At 40.8% G+C, this 15,292-nt stretch overlaps 2 protein-coding genes across 2 annotated transcripts; one reads left to right on the forward strand and one right to left on the reverse strand.

Moving 5' to 3' along the window:
• Nucleotides 1-344: 344 nt before the first annotated feature.
• Nucleotides 345-4,233, reverse strand: tmed7 (transmembrane p24 trafficking protein 7). Its single transcript, XM_083912717.1, has 4 exons — nt 4,200-4,233; nt 3,889-4,092; nt 3,255-3,500; nt 345-2,319 (listed from the first exon to the last, which is right to left on the reverse strand). The coding sequence occupies exons 2-4, from the start codon at nt 4,045-4,047 to the stop codon at nt 2,083-2,085; spliced, it is 642 nt and encodes a 213-aa protein (XP_083768843.1). The 5' UTR covers nt 4,048-4,092; nt 4,200-4,233; the 3' UTR covers nt 345-2,082.
• Nucleotides 4,234-6,370: 2,137 nt separating this feature from the next.
• Nucleotides 6,371-15,211, forward strand: LOC310946312 (RNA-binding protein MEX3B-like). Its single transcript, XM_083912754.1, has 5 exons — nt 6,371-7,119; nt 8,279-8,517; nt 8,707-8,752; nt 10,049-10,809; nt 11,461-15,211. Exons 1-5 carry the CDS (start codon nt 6,480-6,482, stop codon nt 11,869-11,871), a joined length of 2,097 nt encoding a protein of 698 aa, XP_083768880.1. The 5' UTR covers nt 6,371-6,479; the 3' UTR covers nt 11,872-15,211.
• Nucleotides 15,212-15,292: the final 81 nt, after the last annotated feature.

Genomic DNA, 15,292 nt, shown 5'->3' on the forward strand with positions numbered 1-15,292 from the left:
AGTTCAAATGATTGACGTGTGGGACGACCAATGACAAGGGCTGGTAGACTATGACGTAGTCAATAAAATCGAGAATGCTGCTCTTCAGGAACCTGGGCCTTTATGAATAAACAATGACCATGTATTGAGAAACCAACGTCAAGAGAAATCCTTAAATACCTTTTGTATCTGCCGGATAAAATGTTTTTAAGATATTGTATGGGAACAAATCTGACTGTTACTGCCTTGATTATATCTCTCCCTACAGGAGGAAAGAAGTATGACCAGAGGATGTATCCACAAACTTTATCCCTCACTGAAAATCAAGGGTTTATTAATTGTGATTAAATAAAAGCACACCGTGATATTTTAACATAAAGTTTATTAAGCCATCCCAATAACTTAAAAATTCCCCAGAATGCACCGAAGTGGAATTCTGTCAGCGCGTAAACCTACAACTAAAATGCCAACAGTGCACCAAAAAAAACTGACAATAAACATAATCAGAAAAAATATAATAAATTGTATAGTTGTTCTGACAGATACATAAGACAAAACTATAAAAGGTGAATAACTTTTGGTTTCTTTCAGTGGATTAGGTGTAAAAGTATGTCTTTGTCATGAATGTAGAAGTTACATTTATCTCACACTACAACAGTGATGTATTCTAGGTTTGCAGGAGGTGTTTTGTTCTGAGTCCCATTCTTTGATGTTGTGTATTGTGAAGATTTCACAGATAGCCATCATGCTTGCTGTGTCTAAGAGCAAGAGACAGAATGACCCACTGACTTTTACTTGATTTATGGCTGAAGCAACACAATCAGGTTTAACTGAGCTGGCAACTACTATATGTAGTAAATGTTCAGAACCATCATATTATATAGACAGCAAATATTTAAGCTGTCTAAATCTTCCTTCCTGTTCCATTGGAAAATCAAGCAGGAAGTCAGGGAATACAATTTCAAATTACAACTAAAGGTTGCTGGAATTATGGTATATAAAAGCAATGTTTTGAGCAGTATGAGAAGAAATTGTTCCACTTCATAACAGCAAGGGCAGAACTAGATATAACATTACAAGGGGACCAGTGAAAGACAAGTTTTATAACAAGTTGGTGCAATAAAATTTGCTGGGATTGCCACTCAAGACAAAAAATGTGTAAATTTCAAACAAACAATAATATCAGTTATTTCTTTTCTGCTTTCCACACATTGAGTCACATAGATAATTACAACATTTTTAGGAGATAACTCATAACTGAAGCATGACTTTGAACTAATTCCTAAAAGGGTTTGGGTCTGCATCCACTCAAGGGAGACCAGCTGTAACTCTACATTCAATCCTTCAACCCCAAATACAAACCTTTTCAAGCTATATTAGTAATATTAGATTAAGGATGGCGTACTCTCTATACAGCATACTCTAATAACTCATCTAAAATGACAAAGCTGATAAAAACACAACACAATATTTACCCTCTCACTTTATACAGCGAGGTTTAATAAAGAAAAAAAAACATCTTTCACAACCAAATGCAACCTTTGTGGGGAAACACTCTTTGTCTTGCTATTGTGGTTTTAAAGACCCGATTCTCTGCATGTAAGGAAAACAAAACCATATCCCTTACATTATGAGTACATTTAGTCACAAAGTCCACTCTCTTGGTTATTTCAGTGCAGTTTGGCCTAAAGAATGAAACAGATCATGGAGCGTAGACTTGAGATGATGGGGGCAGAAAAAAACAGAAATATAATAAGAACACAGAAATTATTTCAAATATTTAAAGTATTGAAGGTTTGCTTTAACTATATGTTCCTGAACTGCCTCCAATCCATATAGTTGCAAGTAACACAAGTAAGCCTTCCTTAAGATTTTCTTTTACCCTACAAAAACATTTGAAACTTACATAACCTTTCAGCACAAGATCCATTTGCATAAAGTTTGGGAGAATACCAGTGCTGAATGACTTGTCAAAATTGTATGACCTGGTACTTTGATATGATCCAATTTCAGATCAGCACTGATATTCTAGCCTACTCTATGCACATGAGTCCGAGTACGGATAAAGAAAGTGATGAATCAGATCCTGCGGCTCAGAGACTGTTACGATCCGACACGTGTGGTAGTGGTCTTCTTGTCAGAGAAGAAGCTTCTCAGCAGAACCACCTGACTGATGCTGACCACCAGAAGGATAATGGCCTCTCCGATGGACCAGAATGCAACACGGGTGTTAAGGTCCTCCGCCCGACTGCGTCCCTGGGCCTCACGGAGGCGGAAGTGAGTCTGGTAGTCGATGACAGACTTCAGGGCCTCATGGATAGACACACAAGCTGACTCCATCTGGAAATGGGAAAAAAAACAAACCAGGAAGCAAAGACCAATGTAAGATATCTAGATTATGACTTAAAATGAATGATTGATGAACTAACAAGAAAAAAAAATCTTAATTTGATTCTCAAACAAAAGACAACTTGGGCAGCAGCTAGTGTTAAAACGTCCTTCAACTTGTTAAATGCAGAGGCAAAGATTTGTTAATCAGACTTTTTGACCCCCTAATATATATCTATAAAATATTGAGTTTACTATTCCTCTATATTTCTCAAATATAGTTTCATCTGATTTAAAATAAAATATATATCAAACCCGGACTGTATGGTAGCGAGTGCAAAAGCTAGCAGAAATATGATCAGGGGTTCAGTTTGCTCACTACCACAAATACTTGTGGTTTATTATTTTTTCTGACATCTTCATTCTTGCAGTTACCAGCACCTCCAGCCTTGCAGTACACACTGTTCAAGAAGCCCTTTTCTCTTTCTCTGTTTCAATCAATAAAGCAATTTGTCACATGAAATCATGTAAAATACAATTACAATGAAGCTGTAGCTTCTCAAGGGGCTTTCACACTGCGGTGTGGTAACTCGCCGCCTCCCGTCATGTCAAAGAGGGGAGGCGACAGAGGGGAAGCGGATTTGATCGCGGCGGTAGGGATATGAAGCGGTTTCCGCCCACGTGAACGTACACAAATTTTGCTCCGCTGCTTCATCGTGCTGAACTTCTGATGTCAGGAGACGCTTTTAAAAAACAACTTAGGAAATGCTCATAATGGTAATTGATTGTCAGGGCAGTTGCAGTGAGGCGTGCTAAAATCAGCTTTAGTCAGATCAAAAAAAATGCAGGCATATGTCAGAGTTACACAAAGCAAAAATAATGTTTACAATTGTATGCTCTATACTTTATAACGTTTACTCTTGTGCATCATTATACACACAGCTTACCTGAGTGAGAGCAGTGACTCTGTTCTCATTAGGGAAGAGTGGAGGGTCATCGCCGACCTGGAAGTCAAAGTAAACAGTCTTGTGTGTGAAGGTGGAGAACTCGTTACTGAAGCAGAACTTGTAGGTGCCATTCTTGGCTGCTGTGAAGGTAAAGCTGTCATATTGCTTCTTCATCTCCTTGTAGAGTGTAGTGCCTTCTGGGTCCTCCAAACGACAGTCCACATCATAATGGCCACCGGTCACCACCTAGGATAATATAAAGAAAGGAAGGAGGACCAGTTTAGTTTTAGTTTTCTTTTTTTTCTCCAAGTCATCAAGCATTGTCTCAAGTAGTACAGAGACATGAGGGGTACAATAACGACAACACTCATTTCATGATTGCCAAATCAATCCAAATCAGTCAAATGTAGAACACCCCTTTCTTTCTCTATCTATATGTCATCAATAATTTAATCATGCAGCATTCAGATTTATGATGTTGGATATTATGTTATGTAACCCATATAGACAGACATGTTGTTTATGCAGAAGAACCAAGTCTCAAATGTGTAGACTAATGTAGCAGCAAAATGACTGCCTAACACTACAGACCAGTCTAAGATTTATTTGTTTACTTATAAGAAGACCTACGCACCTGAAACTCCAGTGTACATTTGGTGCCGATAATGATGTCCTCGTAGAAACACTGCTTGGCGTTGTCTGGCAGCTCAAAAGTGAGCTCGGAGCCCAGCACCCACACAAACAGTAGCTGGGCCGACAGCACCAGCAACAGCACCCGAAAGGATCCGTACATCCTGGAGATTGAGAGCCAAGCTTCAAAGTAAAACCCCGAGATGACCTGATGAAATAAACATGAGAAAATATCAAACTAAAATCAATAGTGATGAAGGCTAAAAAAGAGACAAAAGTGGTGACAAAGCAAACCCATTAGCATTAGCTACTCACCTCAACGAGCTCACCCGGATGCGACTGATGCTCAGTAACGTATTACAAACGTGACACGGCATTGGCTGTCATCGGCAAAAACCCGCCCCCTGCTTCCTCTCATTGGTCAATTCTGAAGAGGAGGCGCGCTTTTGAGATCACGTGGGCCACGTCCACATACTAGACAAGGGTACGTTCCTCTTCATGCTTTCAATACACTGTTGCTTTGTGGTTTACACGATAACGTAAATTTAAGTTGATATGCTGAAAACGTACTTAAATCATCAAAAATCCAGAATTACAAAACTGACTGTGACTGCTTTTCTATATTCAAATTTAGTCTATGTGTAAGATACTGATTTTAAGGATTAAACATGACTTAAGTCTCAATAAATAACTGAATGCATTAATGAATGCATAAATAAATGCATGAATAAATGGGACCTCCTACCCAACCACAGCGATTTCCTGTGTTGACCCAATAAAGAAGTGCCAAACACTGCAGTTCACTGAGTGTCCACTAGGGGCAGGTTTCATAGTAGAGCGGTTTCTCATTGACCCCCATGTTAAATAGGCTGTTTTCACAGCATAATTATACTTATTTAAGGCCTGGTACGAAAAAAAATTCTAGTCTGTATGATCACAGAGTAACTCGACTAAGTTTTTATGAGAAAAAAAAAAGAATTATATGCAGCACTCTATAGATCGGCTTATTTGAAGCTACCACAAATACTTAACTTCTGGTTTGTACCCTAACAGTTTAATGCACTTATTGTAAGTTGCTTTGGACAAAAGCGTCAGCTAAATGTAATGTATGTTTAGGTCATATCTCCATGACAACACTGAGGGGGTTGAAGTTTTTTGTACCAGGCTAGTTTTTATTTTATTGGAGGTTAAAGTTTATGAACAATTAGGGGCGTGGCCTCTCAAGTGACAGCTAGCTGCTGGTCCTCACTTCTCCTCGGAGGTATACGTCAGCCAGATGGACCTATCTCCCTCCCACCAACGTCACATACATGCTCTTTTTTGGTAAGAGGAAATGAGGCGGAGTCAAAGTCAGACAAGATGGCGACTCCTGTAGGTGAGGACAATTGGATCAAGTTGTGAGAACGACGGGTATGCTACGTTAATTTTTTATACAGTCTATGCTCCTACCTCACACCTGTCCTACCTGGACACAGAAATACAGAAATAAGTAAATGTAGGTGAAATAATTTAGAAATAAATGTAAAGAATTTATTTATTATTTCATTTATTTATACATGCATTAATTTATTGAGATTTAAATCATGTTAAGTCCTCCATATACTGATGATAAAGGCCCCAGGAAATGATTGACTTAGTACACTTGACAACCGAGTACAGTGCCTCACGTGCAGTGGACCTCTTTCGGATTTCATATACTGTAGGGCGTGGTATGAACAATCATCATTTTCTGTCTCATGTCCTCTATGGAAACATACCTTGTTTCCACCACAGAATGTCTAGAGCCTGCTATACTCCAAATTCCTCCTCAGTTCCTTTCTGCGGAGGGCTCAGACTTCTTCAGCTTGTTGTCGCACAACTAATTATTTTAAAGACTGTACTTTCTCTATATCAGCTCCCTGTTGTATTTGAGGTTGCTTTGTCCTTAAAAGTCAGTTGGGGAATACTTTGCCATATATGGTTGTGGTCCTACCCATTTTTCATCAAACCAGCATCTTGTTGCAATTAGAGGAACAGCACATTTGGACATTTATGTATGACGTAAGCATACAACCATGGTAGGTGGCATGGGGTCAGACACAAATTGGTCTATTGGCAGCTTTCCCTCAATCCAACCCATATAATAAAACATTACTTCTTTCTGCTTTGTTCTATTGATGTCTCCAATAACATCTCTGTATAGCTTGTAAATGCCACAGTGGTTCTATATTATTGCAAACTATTTCAATTCTATTTAGACCTCACTAAAATATTTCCCCAATGCTTTGAGATGTGTTGCCCATGGCACAAATAGATGATGAATTAATATATCATAACGAATAATTCTCATGACAGACTACAGATGCGCGCTCAGTGCGTCTTCCTGACAGTTGTGAATGCACGTCTGACCTCAAAACAAAGTCTCGCGTGAACCAGCAATACGAGATTACAGTGTAGGGAGGGCTGCATGGAAAACTGGAAAGACAAAACAAAAGCCACACATTTCAACCAACAGGCGCTGGTCGCTTTTTATTTTTTTCTAAAGCCAAAAACATATTTGATTCATTATTCGTATAGATTTCCGTTCAACGCCAGTATTATAAAAGTTTTTGCATCATGCCGAGTAGCACATCTTTGCTGGAAGCCGACGAGGGAGAGTCCGAGGTCCCACCGCCGCTAGTGCACGCTTTCACCGGTATGGGCCTCGAGGAGCACCAGGGCACCCAGAGTCAGACCCCCGAACAAATAGATGAGAGCCTCCCGTACCACCACCACCTTCACCACCACCAGCTTCCCCCGGTGTCTCATTTCAACCTCATCGGTACAGTCCTGGACTTGAAGCCCCTGCCTCTGCATCGGCCGCCCTCGGGAGATGAAGTGAACGCGACGGCTGCGCCCGAGGACGAAGAAGAACCAGAAGTTGTAGCAGAGTCCTCGCTGCTAACGCGGGCCCACCGCCACCCCCAACACCTCCCATCGGGGCCGTGCGGTTCCGTGATGCCGTCCGGGATGGAGCCACCGCACGTCGAGACGATCTTGTTGTACAATGGAGACGAGCGGGACGATACCGGGATCGGCGGCGGCAGCGCCCTACTACCACCAGCCGGCAGCGTGGCCGGGCTACCGCCCGGCGTGTACGGGGAGTCGGGCTACGAGGCCGAGGCTTCGCTGTTGGCTCGGCGGAAGAGCGTCAATACGACAGAGTGTGTGGCGGTGCCGAGCTCCGAGCACGTCGCGGAGATTGTGGGCAGGCAGGGTGAGTGGTCCTTGTCTTTCGGATGTTTTTTTTGGTTTGTTTGGCTTCATTAACGTTAAAGTTGCTAACGGGAGTTGGGGCGAGACTTGGTGGTAAGATAGTTAAGTAAAAACAAAATAAGGGCAGTAAATGTAATAAATGAATGCGACATTATGTTAGAGTATAAAGAGAACGCAGTTACGATTAAACATTTAAGGTTTTGTGTGTAAATTATAGTTTAATGTGTCGCCAGTGGGAACCTACGTTAGCTAATGAGCTAACTAGTAACTTATGGTCGGCACGAGCATTAACGAGCACGCGCTATTTTACACAATAAGCTAATATTTCTTAAATGTATTTATTCATACAAATTACAGTTTTGACTAATTGTGTATACTGCACACGCTAAAAGATGGAGTAAAAATTGGAGCAAACTGTCATTTGGCTTCTTCATCAACAATAGTTAGCTTAGCACGTCTCCTGCTAACTGGGTCAACGGCACACTCGCCAACGAAACACCCCCAACAAGAGTTTGCATCACAAGTTTTCTGAACCAGCAAGATCCCTCTGTGTCTTCTCGCTTTGACAGCTTGTCTGTATTGTGGGTATTTTGTCTATGAGCCTGTCCTGAGCCGTGCCGTGCTACACCAGGCATGCTTTGTCTCGAAGGAGAGAACAAGGAGAAAACAGTGTGTTGTTGGTCACCATTGCTATGCCACATCAGCTGTTAGGTTATAGTTATAGCTCTCTGACATAGCCAAGACTTCTCAGTTCACCTTAAACATGGCCTGTTTTTTTGTTTGTTTTTTAGAAATCCAACGCAGGTATCTGGTGCTTTTACATAAACTTTTACATAACTCAGTGGTAGGGTTGGGAGAGTGTTATTATGTCGTCTTTGAGACCAGTTGGGGGCGGAGGGTTCAAAGACTGCAGTGTTGACAACAACAGGAAATGGCTCTGGTAATGATGCTGGACTCTCAACCACAGCTGAAAGGAATATTTAATTTATAAGCTATGTAAATGGATTTTAAATGGTATTAGTGACTGGAAAGTTAAATTGCACGTCCTTATCTTTTTATTATATCAACATCAAAGTTTAATATGTTGTGTAGATAATGTAATGATGCAACATTCCCCTCATTTTTTCCTTGTCTCTTTTTCTCTCTCTTGCCCCTGACAGGCTGTAAGATTAAGGCACTTCGAGCCAAGACCAACACCTACATTAAGACACCAGTGAGGGGAGAGCAGCCTGTCTTTGTTGTGACGGGGCGCAAAGAAGATGTGGCCATGGCTAAGAGGGAGATCATGTCTGCAGCCGAGCACTTCTCACTCATAAGAGCCTCTCGAAACAAGACAGGGCCTCTGGCTGCTGCAACTGGTCCAGGGACCCCCTCTCTACCTGGACAGACAACCATTCAGGTCAGCATGCATGTGATTATGAATCATAGTGTTGTTCAGGGTTACATATATGAAAGACATTCTTATGAGTGCAACATTAAGTGCAGTCACAATAACTAAGTGTTGTATGTTGCCATCCAAGCCTGTGTGTATTTATGTTATTGGTTGTGTCTTTATGTATAGTTACCCTGTGTCATTTCAACCCCACAGGTGCGCGTGCCATATCGTGTTGTAGGGCTGGTTGTGGGTCCCAAAGGTGGGTTTTTTTAAATTCATCCTGTATACAGATAAATGTTGTTGGCTCCAGTTGCTGCACTTCATGTCTTAAATATAGTAAATACGTTTCCAGCTTTGGTATTTGTTTTGATGGTGCTTTTCTTTTAGTGTATACTGATACTAAGCCTGTGAAATGCTAGCAAACACAGGCATGCACTGCTATGCAGAATCTGGAAGCTGTACCACATTTTTTTATTTGTTTTACACAGTGGAAGGAACAGCAAAGGTGTTTACAATAAGACAATATATTTTTTAATTAGTTTATTTTCAAGTTATGAAATTGAGGTTTGGGACAATAGGAAATGTTTACTCCTAAAAAGTGATTTTGTTCATATTAAATGATTACTGTGAAAGTAATACAGTGCTTGGTTTCTGACTAAGAAATGAGTCACATTGCTAAAAAAGCCTATTCAGCCTTTTGTTTTTCTGAGCATTTAAAGGAATTGTGAATTGTATAATAAAGTGTCTTAAGTTACTTAGTTTTAATATGCTCAGCTTTACTCCAGAAGGTCACATTTTGATCTCACAGTCTTTAACCCCTCGCCCTGTTGACATTACCACCTCAGTGTCAGAAAGTCCTTGGGTTGATTTGTTAATTGAGGTGCAGCGGTTCTCAACCATGTGCCATTAGGCAGGATAGGATGAGGTAACAAGTCAAAATGACAACAAATCTGGAAATCTGTGAGGAAATGTTGTGCCACACTCACACACACATTTTAATATTCAATATTTTGTGTTTACAACCATTGAGATAAAAAAAGTGTTCGTTCAGTTCATTAATTTAGTCTCTGGTAATCCAATCTCTTTCCCAGTATGGGATTGCCATTTACAAACGTCTCCTACACAACACTGAAGCTCAGTGTTGTGGTTAGCTAGCTGAGTCACTACCACAGCCTGCAGTTCAGTGCTATAATTATTATTGCGCAGCCGTGTTTCTTTCAAGTTGAATGTCAGATATTATCGTTGGGGGGGAAAAACAAGTATTTAATGGAAATGCATATTGCTGTTAATGTAGTAGTATTCTGCTTGATATTGTTAACTTGATAAACTCAGTAGTACACAGATCTGTTCTCCAGCTAATGTATCCAGCACTATTCGATGTATATTATATATAGATATATATTTCTCAAGAATTGTCATGCATATCATGTGTCAAACTAAATTTAATGGCACACTTTTGACATTTATGTAACCATGTGACCAGAACAGTTATTTAAACTGTGTATAAGTGGTAAGTAAGTAAGTATAAGGGTCTTGGTCTGTTTATATCTTTCAGGGGCAACTATCAAACGTATTCAGCAACAGACACACACCTACATAGTGACGCCGAGTCGTGACAAAGAGCCGGTGTTCGAGGTCACTGGGATGCCGGAGAACGTGGACCGGGCGAAGGATGAGATAGAGGCGCACATCGCCCTCCGCACAGGAACCTGCGGAGGCATTGAGGCTCCTGGTGTAGATAACAATGACTTTCAATTCAACGGGACAGATGTTAGCTTTGAGAATTCTGTAACATCAGTTGGGTTGGGGGAGGCAGGGTGGCTTCATGCAGCTGCGTCATCACAGAGTGGTGGTGGTGGTGCTGCCGCCTTGCTGCCAATGAGCATCAATGGTACTCAGCGACTCAATAGCAATATTAACAGTGGTGTCAGGATGTCTTCCACCTACCGTAACGACAGCTCCAGTTCTCTGGGCAGCGGCTCCAGCTCAGTTGATTCAGTCTATGGCACTGGTAATGGTAATGGTAATGGTAACGGTAATGGTAACCGGGTGGCAGATTTAAGCCCGACCTGTCAGTTAAATGCCAATGCTAATAATAACAACAACAGTAATGGCGGCAGTGCAAGTTTCTGGTTTGGCGAAGGCCTTCTTCCTGTGGGGTCTGAAGAGCTGGCTAGCCTGGGAGGCTCTTCCTCAGGATTTGACCCGTTAACCATCTCAACTGCCCAAGCCTCGCACCCTGCTGCACAGCCACCAATCTGGAGCCCCTTTGTGGACCACCAACCCCCCCAGGCCTTCGATGCCCGTCAATCTCAGGTAGGTGAATTTCAACAGATGCATACGGTTATGGCCTCCTTATGAGCATCTCGCATTTTACAACAATTTAACTTTGAGCTTTTGCCATTTTATACTATATTGTAGATAATGTGCATTGTGCATTATTACAGTCATTACATTACAGTTACCAGTTCCTTGTCTAATGTGCAAGCAATCGGTTATTCATTTAACATTAACATCAACAGTATACTCAAGTCTACTGGGTTAGCATGTGCCTCTAAGCCCCAGTTATTATTTTTGAAACAATTTAAAAAAATAACAATTTTTTATATTGATGCTGATGCCTGTCTCTGCTACTATACATACGTTTTGTGAGCTATCACTGTGGAGTCACAGTAATGTAAACCCTGGCCTGGACACATGCACAGATTGGACAGCTGTTTAGTGCTTCACACATTTACATTTTAACAAAGATGTGGCAGTTGCTATTTGTATCTACCATTCCCCTTTTTCTGAAAACAACAAGGACAAAGTCTTTGCGATGAGCAGAAACACTTACGACCTAGATCACCAATGATCCATAACATTGATTAAGAAATTCGAGAAACATTTGTTTTGAAGCTTAAACAGGAACTCTCAAGATTCTGTTTCTTCTTTTCCTCTAACGACTGTTGTCCTTGATGTCTCTAGACCAGTCTGCCTGGGACGCCCCGTCTCTCTCCAACCTTTTCTGGGACAGAAGCCTTGGAGCACCCTCAGGCCCAGCGAGTTCTCAGAGGGTCTTTTGGTTCAGCAGGGACCATCGATGGCCACAGGTTCCCCTCTTATAGCTCGGCCTTCTCCTCTTCCAGTGAAAGCACAGCCTCCTCTTCCTCCCCTCCTGAATCATCGCTCTCCTATCGACCGGGGCTCGGATCAGCAGGGAGAGGACAGGAGATATGCATCCACTGTATGGATAACCAGGTGATCGCTGCCTTGGTTCCCTGTGGCCATAACCTCTTCTGTCTAGATTGTGCCACCCATATATGCCAGGCTCCAGACGCCGTTTGCCCTGTGTGCCTGTCCCCCGTCACACAGGCCATTCAGCTCCGCAATATGTGATTTTAGTCCATTTACTTTGATGGCTGATGACGGATCAGTCTCCCCAACACTTCCAAGTCATAACATGTGCGGGGAAATTACAAAACTGACCCCAAATCAGTGTCTAGGTGTGTCCATACCCCGATTTGTCCAAGCTGGTGTTTGGTTGACAAAGGTGAGGAAGAATAGGTGAATTAGGAATGATCTGTATTTAGGGCATGGGTTAGGGTGTTCAGCCCGTTCATGTGCCTACTATTGTGAAGTCTTCTTCCACGATTGATTGATTTAATTATCAATGAGAGGGTTGGAAACCCTCTGTGTAGCATTGGGTGGGATGGGATATATATATTTTCTTGCTCATTATGATTTTTGATTTACATTTTCTTCTCCTCGAAGCATCTCGTTATAAGATTTTTGCATACCTATATTTTATCAAAAGTTTTAAATGGACTTTGAATTATATTAGATACATAATGTAACATTTTGTTTGTCTAAATCTCAAAAGTTTTGGCCATTTAAAAAAAATCGCTGCTACAGTTGTTTTTATGTGCTGAAATCTGGCCCGGTCCGTTTGCCTCACGGTTATTGTGCTCATGGCAAAATTAGGAAAAAACAAAAGTGAGCATGTTTACATACAGTGAGTCCCACATATGAATATGTACAAACTAATAGTATTCTCCTGGTTACCACAGAATTTGAATGCCTACTGCAGTAAACTGGATATAATATACACTTGCTACATTATCCTGGCAAATGGCCCTCTATCTTGAAATAACATCACGCTCGCAAAGTGTATCTGTGCTACTTTGAACAGATGTTTACATGCTCCACATCTTAAATCAGAATTTTTCAGTAATCCTGATATTAACATTGTATTGATACGCATGCAAACACGCCCACAGAGGGTTTTTAAACCAAGTGGGTCAAAACCACATCTGCAAAGATACCACACTCCAATGGCAACCTCTGGTTGCGTCAGGTTTTCTTTCTTTCCCAGACTAGCACCAATAATTGGGTAGCTCCTTTTTGTAGAGTACCAGGATGTTACACCCCTTCAGTATCGCCATGTTGTTTTCCATTTCTACTTCTAAAAAACTGTTTACGGTAAACATGTGCCTAATTCAGTTCTGAGTAAACAAAAAGAAACAACTGGTTTAGCGGGCGCACATCGTTGCTCTGTCTTAAAACAAACTTGTGGCCTTTCTTGGAAAGCCTGTAATTAAGTGTCAACACTATCTACAAATCAGGATCTTGGCTTGAAAGAACACAAGCTAACAGACTGAGGTCTTAATGTATTCGTTGTTCGAAGTTCAGTCTCTTAAATGCGTCTCGTGGAACAAAGGTTATATCACAGGGATGCTTTCTTTTGCTTCCTATTTTCTTTGAGCCTTTCTCAAGTATTTACCACCTATTGCTTTTTCCTTTTAGCACCAACACTCCCATTTAGTTTATTTCTGTTTCCGTAGTTTTGCTTTTTTTTGTTTATTTTTGATGACATCTTTGTTTGGGGGAAACCATGTGCTGGTTTTCAGCCAGAAAGACATGCACAGCTCGTCCCTTTGGTAACATTCCTCCTCTCCTGTGTTGCAGTTTTTTTTGTAGCCGGTATAAGTATGGCAAGTTATTATAAAACCTTACCTGGGAGCCAAAAGATTCGCTAGTCTGTGAAACTCTACTATGAAGACCGCTGTAATCTGGAACAAATCCCTGACAGACTTTTCAGCCATTTCAATAGTATCCTTTTCTTTCACTCTGACTGCTCCACCCTGTGGCCATCTCATCGCAGCCATTTTGTGTCCTTGTTGGTAAGCAGTTAGGATGCAAAATTGAGACAGCTGCCCCTGTCTCGTCTACCAGGCCTATGCAAAAATCATCTCAGTATGTTAAGTACACGAGGAAGCACTAGATAAATTAACATCCTCGGGTTTTAATTGCAGAGCTCAAACTATCTTTGGCGTAAACTTGTAGACGAACATATCCCTTCTGTTTTTACTTCTACAGATCAGTCCCGGTTAACCTTCATTACCTGCGCTAATACATTGGTGAGATGTTTCTATGGCGCACACACACACGCTGCTTCTCATGCCTCATCAGCTTATTTGCTCTTGTCCTGTGCTCTACTAAGCACAGCACTCTGCCATATCTTATCACACTATTGACAAGTTTGGATTCCAAAAACAGTCTGACTTTTGTGTGTGCCCCCCTTCAGTGTGTGCATCTGTCTATTCCTCTGCCTGGAAAGTGAAGAAAAGGTACAAATTAGTGGAACTCATCTCAAATCTTAGCTTTAAACAGACTCTAGACATTGTTTTACTTTATTTGACGGATATCTCGAAGGGGAAGCGGCTGGAATGATTTCATCTTGGGACTGTGCTGACACTACATAAGGTCAATACTGTTGCTTTACTCTGTGGACATTGGACTGCAGTCCGTCTAGCATTCCAGTAAACAGTATTTGGGAGTTATTCTGTTGCTTGGCCCTGTTTCATTAATATAGTCTCCTTTCGTGGACGATTGAGATTTCTTGAGGAAATGGAACCGAATAAGTCCTAAAAGTGCAAAAACCCCATCCTCTTTCGGCCTCCTTGGGTCTTCTCTCCGTCCTTTTATTTGACTTCTCTCAGCTCGACGAAGAGTTAATCTCTCTGCTCTCTCTCTCTCTCTCTCTCTGAGGGAATGCAATACACTGTCAGCCCTCAGTTTATTGACATGAATCAATTGACATTTTTGTGTAGGTATTATATATTACTGTTAATGACTGATAAATATACAGAACTTATTTTTTATTTTGTTACATTTCATATATATACATAAATATATCTATATTAAAATGTTTACAATAAGATTTTTAATTTTTTTGTTTTTTACTTTTCTCTGAGTGATTAAGTGAATGAAGAGTTGGAAACCCAGAAATGTTGCAGGAGGAGTGTGTCGATGCTATCTGCTTGTAGTCTAGTTATTAGTTTACAGTATTGATGATAATAGTATTGGTAGCTGCCGTTTAACCTAGTGGAAAATGGAATGTGCATCACGAGCATGTCTTTATAATGTACCGCCAATGTAAAATGTCACACTGCAACTGTAAAAAGGCCAAGGATTCAAGCTGCCTGTCATGTCTGTACGCCACCAAATTAAGAACGGTATACTGTAAAATGTATCTTAGATTATCTATATATAAATACATATATTAAGCTGTACCAACAGTTCAAAGTATTTGCTAATTTTACTACATTTTTGTTATGTATATGTAGGGGAGTCTTATGGCATATAAATTCTTCAAATTGAGTCAGGAGTTTAAAAGCAGACTATATTTTATAACGGCCTTTTAAGTTATTGCGGCCAAAGCACTGATATATATTTGCTGTAAAGAGAATTTAAGAGTTTTATTTTTCTGATATTAAAGTTACTTAATAAAGACGGTTTCATTTTAAGACGTGTCCGA

The sequence above is a fragment of the Echiichthys vipera genome (assembly GCF_963691815.1).
Source record: "Echiichthys vipera genome assembly, chromosome: 4".
Classification (NCBI taxonomy): Eukaryota; Metazoa; Chordata; class Actinopteri; order Perciformes; family Trachinidae; genus Echiichthys; species Echiichthys vipera.

What these genes read in the sequence shown, in the direction of transcription:
- tmed7 (XM_083912717.1), bottom strand. Translation starts at nt 4,047, where the DNA reads ATGTACGGATCCTTTCGGGTGCTGTTGCTGGTGCTGTCGGCCCAGCTA. An exon ending in AATGTACACTGGAGTTTCAG is followed by an intron (nt 3,501 to 3,888) that starts GTGCGTAGGTCT and finishes ATATTATCCTAG; the next exon opens with GTGGTGACCGGTGGCCATTA. An exon ending in GAGTCACTGCTCTCACTCAG is followed by an intron (nt 2,320 to 3,254) that starts GTAAGCTGTGTG and finishes TCCCATTTCCAG; the next exon opens with ATGGAGTCAGCTTGTGTGTC.
- LOC310946312 (XM_083912754.1), top strand. Translation starts at nt 6,480, where the DNA reads ATGCCGAGTAGCACATCTTTGCTGGAAGCCGACGAGGGAGAGTCCGAG. An exon ending in CTGGACAGACAACCATTCAG is followed by an intron (nt 8,518 to 8,706) that starts GTCAGCATGCAT and finishes TCAACCCCACAG; the next exon opens with GTGCGCGTGCCATATCGTGT. An exon ending in TCGATGCCCGTCAATCTCAG is followed by an intron (nt 10,810 to 11,460) that starts GTAGGTGAATTT and finishes TGATGTCTCTAG; the next exon opens with ACCAGTCTGCCTGGGACGCC.